General features: G+C 46.4%; 1 protein-coding gene across 4 annotated transcripts in view; it reads left to right on the top strand.

The window, feature by feature from the left end:
* The first annotated feature begins 1,499 nt into the window (after nt 1-1,499).
* NFATC3 (nuclear factor of activated T cells 3) overlaps nt 1,500-12,327 on the top strand; it is a 60,339-nt gene continuing 49,511 nt past the window's right edge. For 3 of the 4 annotated variants that reach the window (XM_042821287.1, XM_042821288.1, XM_042821289.1), the window contains exon 1: nt 1,500-1,647. In XM_042821287.1, coding sequence (XP_042677221.1) covers nt 1,548-1,647 — 100 coding nt within the window. In that variant the 5' untranslated portion in view covers nt 1,500-1,547. The remainder of the gene's footprint in view (nt 1,648-12,327) is intronic. The other variant, XM_042821286.1, reaches the window with a different exon arrangement.

Raw genomic sequence — 12,327 nt, 5'->3', positions numbered from 1 at the left:
CTGCCTGGGGAGGAGGAAGCTGAGGGGGGAATCTCATCAATGCTTACCCATATCTAAAGGGCAGGGAAGTCAAATGGATGGGGCCAGGCTTTTTACAGTGGTGCCCAGCAACAGAACAAGGGGTGACAAGCACGAACTAGAACACAGAAGTTCCAGATAAGCACAAGGATTAATTTCTTTACTGTGAGGGTGACAGAGCACTGGCACAGGCTGCCCAGAGGGGTGATGGACTCTCACTCTCTGGAGATACTCAAACCCACCTGGATGCTTTCCTGTGCAGCCTGCTGCAGGAACCGCTCCAGCAGTGGGGCTGGGCTGGGGGAGCTCCAGAGGTCCCTTCCAGCCCTTAATTCTGAGATTACAGTCTTAAGAAGCTCCTGTGCACCGAAACACGTTCAGTTTGTCATTTGGGACCAAGACGGCATGATTAACGAGGTGATAACACACACAGACCTTCGGTTTCACATGGCCATCACAGGAGTGGTTCTAGTTAACTGATCTTAGAACTTGGCAGCACAGCCTGGTTCCTAGTGCCTGAAAGGCACAGCAGGGCTAATTCAGGAAGTTTATCAGTTTCAATCACAAATAAAACTGTGAACACCCCATAACTGACCTTCAAGACCACACGGCTAAGTACGAGCAGGACTTGAGCTCCCATCCGTACCGACAGCACAGAGCTCGATAGAACCTTCCTGCTTTCCCCATTTGAGGAGCAACACGGCTGCACAGCACGGGCTACACGGAGTTTCACCCTACCAGCTCAGCACACCCCGGGCCTGCAGCGGGAGCGTCGGCACCGCCCGGGCCGGCTGCAACAACAGCCGCAGCTCCGCACGTGCTTTCAGCCTTTTCCTTCCTTCAGCACGAGATGCGGGACAACGCACGACGACGCTCTGGCGTTCCCACGCTCTACTCCGGGACCGCGGGGCCGTTCCTTCGCACGGCGCGCCGTCGGCCACCCCCACCCCGCAGCCCCCAGGCGCTGCCCGGCCGCAGAGCCTTTGCAGCGCGAGCGGAGCGACACGTGGCACCCCGCCCCTCGGCACGGCCAGCCCGCTCCCGCTGGGCGGCGCCTCCGCGCCCGACGACCGACTACATCCCCCGGCGGTCCCCGCGGCGCCACGGCGCCGCGTGACGTCCCTCCGTCCTTCGCCGCCCGCTCAGCGGCGCGGGTCACGAGGCGCCCTCGGTGCGGCCGACGTCACGGGCGAGCGCCGCGCGAGAGGGCGCGGGTGTGGGAATCGCCGGGTGGGGGCGGGGCCGGCGGGCGCGCGCGGGGCGGGGGCGGGGCCGGCGTCGGCCCGTAGCGGGCGCCCTTCCCCCGTGAGTGACAGAAGGCGCCCGGGCACGGCCGCTCGCGCCGAGGTCGGAGCAGCCGCTCGTGCCGCCGCCTGCCGCGCGCCCCCCCCGCCTCGCGCCCCCTCCCCTCGGCCGCGCGGTGCCATGAGGCGGCCCTGAGGGGCGGCGGCCACAGCGCAGCCCGGCGTGGAGCCCGGCGCAGGCCCGGCAGGGCGACGGCGTCCCGCTTCGCCTCGCCGGCCAAACCCATGACTACGGCAAACTGCGGAGCCAACGACGAGTTCGACTTCAGGCTGATCTTCGGGGAGGACGGGCAGCCCGGGCCCGGGCCGCCGCTGGGCCCTGCAGGTGCGGTGCCGGCCGGGCCGTTGGGGGCGCGGGGGGGCGGCTTCCTGTTTTCCTCACGGCGCGGCGGGGGGGCGGGGAGCGGCCGTACCGCTCTCTGCGCTCGGGCCGGGCCCGGCGGGGCGATGAGACGACGGGCGATCAGAGGAGGGGCGGCCCGGCCCCGCCGTCGTTGGGAGGGGAAAAACTGAAGGGAGGGAGAAAAAAAAAAAAAAAAAAAAAAAAACCGAAAAACTCGGGTTGCCCGGGAGACGGGGAGGGACGGGGCCGGGAGGAGCGGGGCGGAAAGTTGCGTCCGCAGGGCGTTGTTGCCGCGGCCGCGCCGTGCGGGGCTGCACGGCGATCGTGCGGAGCTGCGGGACGGCTGTGGGTGCGGAGCTGCACGCAGCCATGTTGGGCCGCCTGCGGGCCGCGCCGCTTCGGTGGGAGAAGTGCTCCGCGTTCCGTGCGGCTTGTGCCAGAAGTGAACTCCGGCTTTCTTAGTGTTAAGTTTTAGCTTACAGATTCCTTGGACAAAAAAAAAAAGGGGAAAAAAAAAAAAAAAGATTTTCCTTCCTTGTTTTCCAACTTAACGGGACGGGAATGTTAAAAAGCAGATGGTGCTTTTGGGAAGGAGACCTGAGTTCTGCTAGCCAAAATAAATGCATTATGGACCAGATGGACAGGATGCGTGCAGGTCAAACGGGAAACAGTGGGGATGCTTCTTGATTACAAAAAAAATTGATGGCATTCCAATTTCTATGCACATTCCACATAATACTGTGTTACTCAGTGAGGGATTGATGAAAATGAGAAAACATTGGTTGGAAGACAGGGCAGTGTAGTGGGCACAGAGGTGATGGGTCAGGAGTTAGACTTAATGATCCTGGAGTTCTTTTCCAACCTTAGCAATTCTATAATATTTGTATTTTGGTAGTATTCCATAACAAGTGGTTCAGATGCTGCCTTACATAGACAGAAATTTCTATGTTTGATATGGTAAGACTATTTTTAAGGCAAGTTTGAAAACGTGACAGTTGGACCATGAAGTAGTCAGTTGCTGTAGCACTCAGTAAGAGCTCGTGTGCCTGCATCCTGTCTGCATCCCTGGCTGAGGAGCTCCTGGTTGGTGGTGTGCAGACGTGGGCTGGAGGTGGAAGGGTTGGGATCAGTCAATGCTAGAGCTCAGCTGTTAATGCTGCCCGTGTGTTGACGACTGGAATCTGTAAAAGCAAAGATCCAAATTGGAAATCTTTTTATCTTTCATTTTTTCCCTCATCTGAGTACAATTGTAGAGAAACTTTTTTTGTACAATTGAAGATAAACTTTTAGATCTCCATAAGGAGAGTATTTAGACCATATGTTTCATAGCCCTATATCTCTAGCTTCAGTGATGATGGCAGTTGTGTGGCAGAATGAGCATAAGGGTATTTTCTTTGCTAATGGAAGGTCATGTTAAAACATGTAGGTCACAGGGAAAGGTGCTTAATTTGAAATAAATAATATTCAAATTGCCAAGTCTCTTGGGATCACTTGAAGACAAGTTCTTGTGCTTCATGCTGTATCTCTGGATGTTTGGGATCGCATCCCTGTGAAAGAGGTGTTGGGCACAAAGTTCTTGCACAAATAGCACAGAAATCTACGTTAATGCTTTCGTTTGTGCTGAGACTGCTGTAGTGATAGCATTTAATTATTCTGGATATATAGATGTATTTATAAGTTTTTTTATTTTTTATTTTTGACTTTTTAATCAAAAGTAAGAAAATATGAGCTTTCTTTCATGTAATGTACTTCTGATTCCTGAACTACCACGCAGATATTGATCTCAGGCTGGAGGTTACCTTTTTGTACGACTTTAAAAGGATAGTAGGAGGAATTAAAGCAGCCTGTTTTCCAAGTTAATACATAAAGCAATTTCAGTGGTTTTCAGGACACTTGAACCAGAGTACTTAGTTTTGTGCTGAGTGGCAGAAAATGAGATCAGTGTTCTGCAGCAGTGCTTGCACATCTAGTCTGAAAGTGGCAGTTCATATGATGGGGGGAAATGCATGAAGGATGGTTCAAAAGTGCTTAGAAGTCCATTGTGATACTGCAGTCTGCAGCATACTTCTTTTAAATTCAGAGGGATTGCTCATTTCACATACCTCGTGAGCTGGCGTGCAAATTTGGTTCAGAAGCATCTCAGGTAGTTGTAAATGGTGATCAGGCACTGAGCGCCTTCTGTAGCGCCTTCCTCTTCTCTTTGGTAGTTCAGTGTCCGTGTCCCAAGGAAGCAGCAAGGGATTGCTTTCATCTGGCAGTGTTCAGCAGCCAGTACAGCTGGTGGAGTTCTGGGGATTGATGGGCTTCGTCTTTCTGACAGAATAATCCAGGCCTTCAGTGATAGAGCACTCTGAAGTGAACCAAATCCCTTTGCTGCAGAACTGTTCTGTTGCAGGAGCATCTGATTGCATCTTGCCACGTTCTGTCAGCTGCATTGAGGTCCTTTAAGTGGCTTTGCCACCTTTTTGCTAAAAGGAGACTTTTGAGATTTCTGCATTTGATACTCGAATATTGAAAAAATGTATATATACTTTTTTTCTGATGCCCCTACCCTGCTTGCCCCCAGTACTTCAATGCAATTCAGTGTAATTTTGAGAAGTTTGAATTTTGAATTTATTAGGCGTTAAGTAAATAAGCATTGTGGTGTCCGTGCTGCTGTTAAAGCTCATCTGTTGAGGATGAAGTCCACCGCTGAAATACTGAGCTGTGCGAAAGGGAGCAAGGATGAGTTGCTGTGATGTTTCTTAAGCTGAATTTTTATTTTCAGAGTTTATCTTCTGTTTCAAAAACTGTGCTTTTTACAAGGGAAGGGCTCTTTAAAGAACTCAGAGTATGTAGTACTGAGCTGGGAATTCAGGATCTTGTAAAGTTCTGAACCATCCAAAATTATTTCTTGTTGGTATGTGAAATGTGGGGTGGTTTAAAATCAGAGGCTGCAAGCAGTTCAATATCCAGAAAAGGAATTATTTAATTAGGAAATACAGGCAGTTGAGTGGTTGGTAGTGCAGTTCAGAACCCTGCAGAAGCTCTGTAAGAGCGAGAGGCAGGCGGAGGCCTTGTTACCCAGAATGGCTGCCCTGACCCCCAGCCTTTTGTTCTGCAGTTACAGAGGAGGAGAAATTCCTTTTACCTGCTTGCTTTCAGTGTTGGTTGTCATCCTGTGTCACTTTCTGTTTGCTTTCACCAGATTTGATTGCTTTACTGCAAAAAGCCAAAATTATTCTCCTTGGAGTTTTTGTTCATAATATCTGTTTTATTTTCTTGGAAACTGTGAAGAAAAGTAAAAAAAAAAAAAAAAAAAAATCTGCATATTTTCCGTGACTTGATATTTGGTTAAGTAATACTGTTTAGTAATCTTGTTACTGGTACATTATTTCTCACAGTCCTCCTTACCTCCTGAGAAGAAAACAGACGGAGTTGTGGGTTGTTTGATTTATTTTGTTTGTTTGTTCTGTTTTTGTGTCCCAGTTTGGTGATGAATTTAGTGACAATTCAGAATGCCTTTGTTAGCTGGAGCTGTGCTCCACTGAAGGACGCTATAACTGGACTTGGCTCTGAGTTTATTTGAAAGCTTCCATAATTCAGTGGCACTTCAAGTTTTTTTCTTCTAGCTTAGAGCCGTTAGCTTACTGGTTCAAGGCCATTTCCAAATACCGATACACGATGCCATCGTGAATATCAAAGTAATACCATATTTTCTCTTTCAGGCTTCTGTATTTATTCTTCTTTCCCTGTGAGCGCTTTGGAGCTCCTTGGGCTGCTCTGCATGTCCTGCTGCCTGTGTGCTGAGTGCTCCAAAGTGATGTCTGCCACTGCATTGGCCTCAGCAACTCAGCTGTTCTCTGCAGCAGAAGTGGGCATTGCATGAGAGTCTTTTAATTTAGGAATGTAGTAGAAAAATATTAGAACTGATGACTTGTACTGAAACAATACTGTTATACTAGTCTTTACAGCTTTGCTTTGATCACTGATAGCTAAAGTAACCTCCACTTCTTCAACATGTATTTATGACGTTGCTGTCAGAGGCTGTTGGTAGAGAGTAGGAGACAGGCTAAAGTGTTTATAGAAGTTTGTAGTGTGCTTGAACTTCTTGTTCTTTTCCCTAAGATGGTGATTAAGGTAGGCAAAGCTAAGAAAGTCAAGTTGTGCTAGGAAAGAAAATAGTCTCATAATTAGACAGGGTGAAAATTGAAGGCTGAACGCTGGCAGTTATTGTGCGCTCAAGGTGCGAGCAGAGCAGGGCTGCTGTGCTGACATCCTTTCTGTGACTGCGTACTTCTGGCCCTGAACTGCCACAAAGTCTGCTTTCCTTCACCAGGAGCAGCTCGTGGGATGTGATCTGCTGGAGTCTTTTTCAGAGTCCATCTTTCTACCCACCTGTTAAGCCCTTTTAGTCCGTTTAGGTTTGGTTGGCTGTGGGTAGGGGAGAAAGTCTTTGCACAGGATGGTAACTGAGGTTAATGGCTATAATTTGAGCCATTCGTGTAAGTACAGCAGTCTGTGTAGGTCTGTAAATGTTTGCTTTGCTGTACTAAAGAGAGCTCCTCGGTTAATGCCAACATCAGCTGGTGCAACAAAGAAACAAATGAGCAAGTTGCTTGAGTCTCTTTCTTTTTTTTCCTTTTTCCCTCTAGAGGTAAACCAAAATATTTGTTTATTAGATATTGAGCACTAAATGTATTTCAGGAGGAACCACCACTTGAGGGGAAATTGAACTACTGCCACAGTTTTATTTCAGAAAGTGGTGATTTCTGTGACGTGCACGTGAAGGCCGATGCGCAGGGCACGATGCAAATGATGCATGGGCTGCGGTTATATAATGTGCTGGTGGAGGGCAGAGGGGCCAAGCAGCTGCAGCTGGCTGAGAATAGAGGGTCTGTGACATGGACCTTGTGACGTGGAGATAATAGAGAGGTACTGAGGAAGTACCGAAGAAAAAATTGTATTAAAATGAAATCTGGTATCAATTAAGTCAGAGTTGCTTGGGCTGTGCTAATACAGAAATCATGGGAGGCTGACACATTCAGATGTGTTGCTTCTTTCCATACTGTGCTCACTACATGAGGTCTCCATTGTTTGAATGAAGCTTGACCAGAACGAGACCATTTGGCAAAGTACCCAATTCTCATGTGTGCTGTTGCAAGGCAGTTGTAGTTGCACGTGATCTCATGTCATAACTTTCATGGTTTGGCTCTCTGCATTGCGCATCGAGGCACACTGATGCACAAGTTTCAGAAATATCACTAGCTTGGCCAAGCGTCACCTATTTCATGTGAGCATTCAGCCTCACATGCCGCTCTCTGTTCCCCTTGCTCCCACCTGGATGTTGGGCACAGTGCAAGCCAGAACAAATGCTGAGGCTGGAAATAAACTTTCTTTAAAGAGAAAGTAGCTCTCTGCTTAAAATGTGACTGTCTTTTTTCCTTTTGTTTGTTTCCTATAGCTGCAAGCAGTTGATTATATCCCACTAGAGGACTAGTTAAGTAATGTTGCTGTTGAACGAGTGAGAAATAAGAGTAGATTGGGCCTTGCTCAATAGTAAGCAGCAGTTTGGCTGTTCACAGCAATAACGTAAATACTGGAGTTGTTGCCTGCAGCTGCCCTAGCGGGCCAGGGAACTACGTGGAGCAGCGCTGGCAGTCAGCCCAGCCTGTAAAGCAGCATCCAGGTCCGTGCGCTTGTCCAGGCGTGCCGTGTGGGGCTCAGATGACAGTGGAATTTAAGATGAGTGAAATGATCGGTAGGGCTAGGTGAAATGGCAAAGCAGGAGCAAGCTTATTCCTGAGTCAGAGTTCTGTTCTGCCTTCAGAACACCCATCCGTACGGGTTTTTGTCAAACGCTGGTGGCGTAGGTCGTTAGCAAACCTCGTGAAGCTGTTCAGCCTGAGGAGCTGCCGGCTGTCGGTAAGCTGGCTGGGTGCGGGCTGCGCATCTCGGCAGTTCGCTGCACGGCTCAACTTCATCATTTACTGCTCCTCTGGCTGAATATCCCACCGACGTCGCGTGCTGTGGATTCTTGTCAAGGAAAGGATGATGGGGTGATGGAAATTGTTTTCCTTAGGTTTTTGAGGAGGTCTAGTTTTTGTTTTTAGGTACTTGGGGAAATGGGAGGAAAAAAGAAGTCGTTTGGTTTGGTGGTTTTGTTTGTTTTTTAGCTGCGTAAAAAACAGTTGTAGGTGAACACATGGGCAGGTACCTACAGTTGATACCTACACCCCTAGAAATGTAGAATGTCATTATTAGCATTTGTTTAAAAAATTGCTTCTTAGATTGTTCATCACTTCAAAAAGGGAGAAATAGTTCTAACAGAATATTGCTAGTTGAGGTGGGATTTTCTGAATGTTTAACACGTTTGTTGAGGGAAATATTCAGAATATTCATTTACTTTTAGGTCCTTTCAAATCTAGGTTTTTGTTTTTTAGATATGAGCCCATTGGGACTGCAGGAGGCAAAAACCTTGAATTCATTACTTAACGAGAATCTGTATTCTGTGACTGTTAACTTTAGTTTTTAGAAGCCAGCGCTGTGAGAGAGTTTCTTCCATTCTGTCTTTTAAATTGCTTTATATTGTTGTGAGCAAATAGAGAAATGGGAAGATCGCTTAAAGATAAACTCGGCGATTAGCAGCCATTGTGCTGCACCGGAGGGAATTCGTGTTGTGGCTGGAGGTGGCTGGGACAGCAACACCCAGTGTTACCTTCTAACTAAATTGATTTACAAAGTCCTTGCATCACCCGAAATGAAACCCACACCAAAAACAGAATTTCAAGCTGATGGTGAGGTCAGGATGCTTTTACTAACTGTGACAGTGGTTTGCTGCTTTGGCTGACTGGATACAGTGCTGTAATAATGTCTGCAGTAACTTATAAGCACGCATATGTACTTTAAGTAAAACATAACAGTTGCCTGAGTCACAGACACAGGGGAGCAGCAGAGATGGAGTAACAACACAATTACAGGTTTTAGCAGGGTCATTTGGGACAGCCGCACTCAGGTGACAGTGTGAGATGAGAATCTGTAGTTTAATACAAGGAACCACTAAAAAAATCTGCCAACGTTTTGTATTGTGTACAGCTTCTTTAAATTAGATCAGAGTTCCTGTGTTTCATCGGTGTAAATTATCAGGTCTAAGTGTTCAAGCAGCAGCTGCTAGTATCTTTTGTATTGCTTGGCACTTCTGCTGGCAGGGGGAGGATTTGTTTTTGAACTGATTGCATCGGTATCTGGTGAAGCCTTCGCTCCTGCTGGAATAAACAGAGTTATTTAGGACTCTACAAAGAAATATATAAGTTCCAGAGTTTGCATGTGGCACAGTCATGTTCTTTCTATTTTGGAGGATTATTCTGAAAGCTGCTGAAGAATTGGCATTCTTTCTCTGACTCAGTGTTCACTTGGCTGTTGGGTTGGCTTCCCCTTGGCTGTTTCCCCAAGCACCTGCCTGGCTGTTAGATTCTCATTTCTGCTCATTATACCATGTCAGTCAGTTAACAGAGTGAATTCAGGGGGTTGCTAATTCTTCACTGATGCGAACACTTCTCATTCTGGCTCCAGTCTCTCTTTGAGATTTGTGTATGTAAAGTTTACATATTGATGAGTTGAAGCACTGAGTTATCTGTAGGGCAGGCTTGCCTGCAGTGGAATGGAAGGGTTTGCCCTGGTTGTGCTGCAGGACAGCTGCAGAAGTACAGTGTGGCTTTGATGAAGTGTGAGATGTTCCCGAACTAATTTGCTCAGATCCCATTAACACCAATCTCAGCATCTGTGTCACACTGTTTGATCAGAAAAAGACATGCCTCCAGGTTTTGCCTCCCTTTCTCGTACTGTGTAACTTAGCTTTCCCTGCTGAAACTTTTTGCCTTCACCACTTGTGTTCTTTTTCAGCAAACTTTCTCTGAGGCCACAACCTATGTCATCATGCTTTCCTATAAACCAAGATACTCATTTTCTCGCACGCTTCTGTGCTGGGTGTGTTGCTTTTATTTTGCTGTGGCCTTACTTAAGTGCTCTGGTCATGGAAAGTCAGCTTCTCTGCAGTGCTTGCTCTGGGACTGAAGCAGACAATACATTGGTTGTCTCAATATAGATCAGGCTGCTGTCAATAAGCTCGTGGGTGTTAGGAGCTGATCAGTGGCCAGTGCAGTCATGTAGGTGTAGTTAGGTGACAATTTCAGTTTCTAGATAGAGCAGTAACCAAGGAGAACCCTTTATGAAGGTTTGCCCCCAGAAGTGAAATGGGTTGTGAGTGATAATTCAGTTTACAGTACCAACAATCCAGACAAACCTTTGGCCAGCACGCAATTCCCTTTTTCTCCTCAGTCACTTACTGTCATTTTGTTTCTATCACCACTCATCTTACTGTGGTCAGGCACAGCACAACAGTTTGAGTGCTTGGTCTTCTCTTGGTCCCTGCATCCACACATACCAGATGCTCAGGGGATGCAGGACTAAGTTCTTTTACAGCATCTGGTTAACTGAACAGGTAAAATATTGTACTCTTATCTGGAAAAGAGCAGTAACAACTGCATGTTATTAAATGCTGTGTGGAGGCATTGCACCATGTAAAGAATCTCTGAACTGCTTGGGTCGCGTTGAGCTGACTTTCAGTCTTACACTGAACGGTGGATGAGACTTCAGGCTGGAGGGCAGCAGCTTGCCTTTAGCTGTGAGGGTCTGGTGCCCTGAAGTAGGATGTCCTCTGGAGTGACAAACCCACAGGGGGAGAAGGGAAGCAAAGAGCAGCCTTGGAACTTGCAGATTTTTAAAGCAAGAAGCAAATATTTTTCTTTCACCTGTTATGAATATTAATGGATAATCCTTAAATACCGAATCACAAGATTTAAAAAGCTTTCACTTAAAACCTTGCTTCATACTAAGCAGAAATACAGAGAAAGGCTGAGAGGGCGCAGGTCTGAACAGTGCCTTGCGCTTCTGGTTGCTGTTTTCTGTTCTTGTAACTGAGCATGACAGTCCTGCTGAACCTTACTGCTACAAGCTGGACTCTTCTGCTGCTTTTTACATTGGTCTAATCAGCATATCTCAAAGCACTTTGCAGTGAAGGATTAGGAAAACTTGTATTTTAAAAACATGGAAGAAAGTAGCAAAGTGCATTAATCTCAGTTGAGAAACAAGCAATAGTTTTTTGGAACATGCCTATGGCTTATTTGATTTTCATGTTTATTTAGTCTTTCTTATGTGCCAAATAAAATTTAATGACTGTTATTTCCCTATTTGGAACTGAATTCTGTTACGTTAGGGTGAGGCTTGATGTGTGTTACTCCACAGCCAGCCATTCCACATTAAGTGTTGTACCAGGCTGTGGCCTGAGGCTTTGACTGCATGTTACGTTTTTGTTTGGTAGTGCAGCCACCTGCGGTTCCTGTCCTGGTTGCTTGTTTCTCCATATATCCTAGGGTTTACGTTACTGCACTGTAAATCAGATTGCCAAAATCATCTGGATTAAAAATACGTCTCTTCTCATTGCCCTTCCCCCTTTGTGTGGGTGGGTGGGCAGTTACTGCTGAAAAAACCTAAGGTGGAGCTCCATCCTGCCAGCTTGCCTGTTCCTTTTTCAATGCAGTGTCAGTTGTAAACATTTGATATGCTGTATGATTCTCTTGCTTCAACTACTGCAGTTCGTTACTGTTCTGCGGTTCTACTGAGGACAGCTCATTCTCATCAGACTAGAATTTGGAAGCTTCCCCTGTAGAAAAGATTCTTTTTCTTGCACATTTCCATTGTCCTTGCTTAACACAAGAAGATGAGTAATATTGGCAAGTGAAATGCTGATGGCCTCTTGCGTATGTGACTGACAGAAGTACATTTATTTCTGTCCTTTTTGAGTAATCAGATATGCATGAAACAGAGCACAGAATCATCGAACAGGGAGAAGTCCTTTACAGAATGAGGTTGATGTAAATAATCTCTTTCCTGAAAGCTTCGCACTGCTGCTCTGTAAGCTTGGAGTCCAAAGAGGTGTTTTCCGTCTGCTCCACGTTGTCACTCCAATTGTTTTACCAATTCATGCTTTTTTATTACCATATTAGGTGGCTTACTAGTCAGTTCTACTCCTTTATAAACAAACATGTGGCTGTGTTTCTCAAGCTTTTTTGAGTTGGTCGTTTTTAAGCTGCCTGCTAGCACTGATTAAACTTGTCAGAAGACAGGAATTGTCTCTGGAGAGCTAACAGGTTGCAGTGGAAAGCTGGAATGAAATATCTGACTGTAGAGCTTTAACATGGTGGTGTACCAACAAGAACTGATCAGTTGTGGTTTTAAGTGCATAGTGGGAAAACAGTGGCTCTTGAGTATTTTTGTTTTTTTTTGTGAAGATTAAGACTCTTCTTTCACCCCAAGAAAGAAGGCTGCAACTTAGCAGGATACTGACATTTTAGAAATGGAGCTTCATACACTTTTTGTTCACGTTAACAGATACTTTTGTGGCATTCTTGTAATACCATCAAGTTTGGAAAGAGATGATGGTGGCTGACTTTGGCAGACCTAAAAAACAGAGCAGGTTGTCTTCTTTTTTTAAGTTTTTGGGAATGGAGATGGAGATTATGTGACTTGTGTTAGAACACAGATGATGTCTGTGGCGGTGCTCAAGTCTTTCCTGATGCTATTTAAAGGACTTGATTACTGATCCTGTTTTCACAGTAGTATTTT

The sequence above is a fragment of the Centrocercus urophasianus genome, unplaced genomic scaffold (genome assembly GCF_019232065.1).
Source record: "Centrocercus urophasianus isolate 14NV4802_14NV808 unplaced genomic scaffold, USGS_Curo_1.0 seq_2, whole genome shotgun sequence".
NCBI lineage: Eukaryota > Metazoa > Chordata > Aves > Galliformes > Phasianidae > Centrocercus > Centrocercus urophasianus.
Note: the sequence above shows the minus strand (reverse complement) of the source record. Positions and strands in the feature narration are given on the sequence as shown.